Source organism: Etheostoma spectabile, chromosome 22 (genome assembly GCF_008692095.1).
Source record: "Etheostoma spectabile isolate EspeVRDwgs_2016 chromosome 22, UIUC_Espe_1.0, whole genome shotgun sequence".
Classification (NCBI taxonomy): domain Eukaryota; kingdom Metazoa; phylum Chordata; class Actinopteri; order Perciformes; family Percidae; genus Etheostoma; species Etheostoma spectabile.
The window spans coordinates 15023045-15025599 of record NC_045754.1 but is presented as its reverse complement, the minus strand read 5'-3'; the positions used below and the strand labels follow the sequence as shown (position 1 = coordinate 15025599).

Here is a 2555-nt window from a genome sequence, read left to right as displayed (position 1 = left end):
TATATATATATATATATATATATATATATATATATATATATATATATATATATCCCACCTCATGAATCTTACCTGCAGAAGCAGTGGAGACACTCCCTGAGTAGGACCCCCTCTTTAGGCTGCAGGTCCACATAACAGATCCTACAGTCCACAGGCTCGGGGTTAGGCAGCAGGTCCTGTCCATCCATCATCACTAGCCGGGCAAAATTCTCCATGCGCTCCTCTTCCCTTGCCTGGTGGTGTTGTTGGGAGGGTTAAACCTTTAATCCTTAAACTATTTCCCTTTAGTTTTTATTATAGGGACACAATAGGATTGGCAATGCATATAATTGTATTGTTGGCTAGATTTACACAGTCACAGCACAGACATCCATACAGATATATACACGCACACACATGGTAAACATTTGATTTTAATCTGTTTCACAGAGTATATACAATTAACAGTGCAAAATGAACAATCAGGCTAATACATTCAATTTAGTGGCAATCTCTGCTATTTAGAAGTTCATTAAAAATCCACCTTATGCTAAAAGCCAACAGTGATTGTGATTATACAGCTGGATTGTCAATATAGGGACAAGTCTTTCATAACCTTTCTACCTAGAGTTTGACCAATCTATATTGCCAGAAGGCTTACCACGAAGCGAGATTAGTGGGTTATAGTCAGATATCTTTGGGCTTCACTCAGATTTTCCACTATCGCAAAATTGGCTCACTTTAACCCTGGTGGTAGATCACCATGGTAACTCATGCTGCATGGCTAACCTGGTTAGCAGGTTAACTTCAGAGGATTAGATGAAAACCTGTACACAGTCTGACCACTGACCAATCAGCTCACTGGAAATACTGACAGGGACACAGTAGTGAAGCCAAGTAACCCCAAGAGAGTCAGACTAAGTTAAGCTTGCGTCATATTACAGGCCCCAGGGCCAAAAAATATTGCATTCATTAGGTGTTTATGTGATTTAAAAAAAAAAATCCTCTTTCCCAGATTTCTTTTGTCAATATGTCAATATTGGCCTCTAAAGTCCAGAAACGGTCAAGTTCTATTTTTCACCAGAACAGAGTTTGCATGCAGCTAAAATGTGAAATCAACTGTTTTCATACAGTTTCTCTACAGTAGGCTCTCATGAACATAGGATAAAAGAACCATATGCTTTCAATTCACACACATTGATGTGTAGACACAGCTTTGTGCATGAGGATTTTTTATGTGATCTAAAAGTGAAAGAAAGGATGCTGAAGAAAACATAAATAAACATGGAGTGTATGTGTGCCTGTGTGTGTTTATTAGTCCTGGTCCAGGTTATACAGGAGTGAGTTGTTTTGAGCCTCAGCACTCCTCAGCACCTCTCTTCTCCCTTTCTCCTTCAAAAAAACAGAGACAGAAGAGAAGAGAGTCAACCTGTGAGGGCCTGCAAATTTGAATTCAAATGTCAACTTGGTATCAATTTCATACTTTCCTCATACTAATTATTATTGTGTCCAATTTGGAGCCATGTGCAGCCTTGCACTCTTTTAAAATAAAATAAAATGATTTGACCAAGGTTTGTTGTGGAAGAACTTAATTGTCGCCAAAAAAAGGTTTTTCTCTGAGTATTTATGGCTAAAAGAAATAGTTGCTTCATACATACAGGTGTGTGATTGTATAAGTAAGACTATGGGTGAGTGGTAGGCTCAGATGTACAGGTGTGAGTGAGTTTTACATACCTGTTGGTACTGTTTGATAGCCTCCTTCTCCTGCTGGATCCGTCTGAGTTCCAGTGCATCAGGTCGGTATCCCCCCGGGATGACGTAGTTCTCAGGGCGGTTTGTACTGCAGATCTCACAGCCCGGCCGTGTTGGTTTGTTAATGTAAGTGCAAGAAGGGCACGACCAACCCTAAGGCACAGAGTAGTGCAGAGAGAGAGTATAGAGTATGTTTAACATGTGAGAAACAGCACTACATCTGACTTCTGTCTCTTCCAGTGATTTTTCTTATGACATATTTTATCAAAACATTGACCATTTTGAACAGAGTGTGAATAAAGAAACACAACGCTAAATAAACCACCATAACTGCCGTCTATTACCTGGGTGGAGGCTGTGTTGGGGCTTAGTGCTTCATTGAGTTGAGGCATCTCTAGGTTGATGAGCTCTCTGATCTCACTGATGTTTCCTCTGTCTGAGCCACGTGAAACATTTAAGGAAAAAAAAGTATCTAATAAGCAACCAGTGACAATAGGTGCACCTGTTATGTTTATGACCGGTTTGTGCCCAAATGTATGTACTCTTTGATATATATCTGCTTTTATACCAGTGTTTTGAACAAGAGTTTTTTACAAGGCTAAGAATATTTAAATCATGAAAATTAAGCACAAACATTGGTCTATTTTACGTTTTCCACTACTGTCCACTGCTATATTTTTGTGGCATTGCTTATGTTTTGTGTTGTACAGTTGTTCTAAGTAGGTCAGGACAGAAATAAGTTATTCTTCTTCTTCTACTTACTACGAAAAGAGTTTATTATTGTTATTGCTCTCACTCACCAGTGTTGCTGCTGGTATGGAGTC

General features: G+C 39.2%; 1 protein-coding gene across 1 annotated transcript in view; it reads right to left on the bottom strand.

The window, feature by feature from the left end:
* Positions 1-2555, bottom strand: part of LOC116672047 (ranBP-type and C3HC4-type zinc finger-containing protein 1-like) — an 11892-nt gene that overhangs the window by 3944 nt on the left and 5393 nt on the right. Inside the window, 4 exon segments of the mRNA XM_032503611.1 lie at positions 73-233; positions 1714-1884; positions 2076-2167; positions 2532-2555. The exon segment at positions 2532-2555 is cut by the window's right edge and continues 7 nt beyond it. Coding sequence (XP_032359502.1) covers positions 73-233; positions 1714-1884; positions 2076-2167; positions 2532-2555 — 448 coding nt within the window.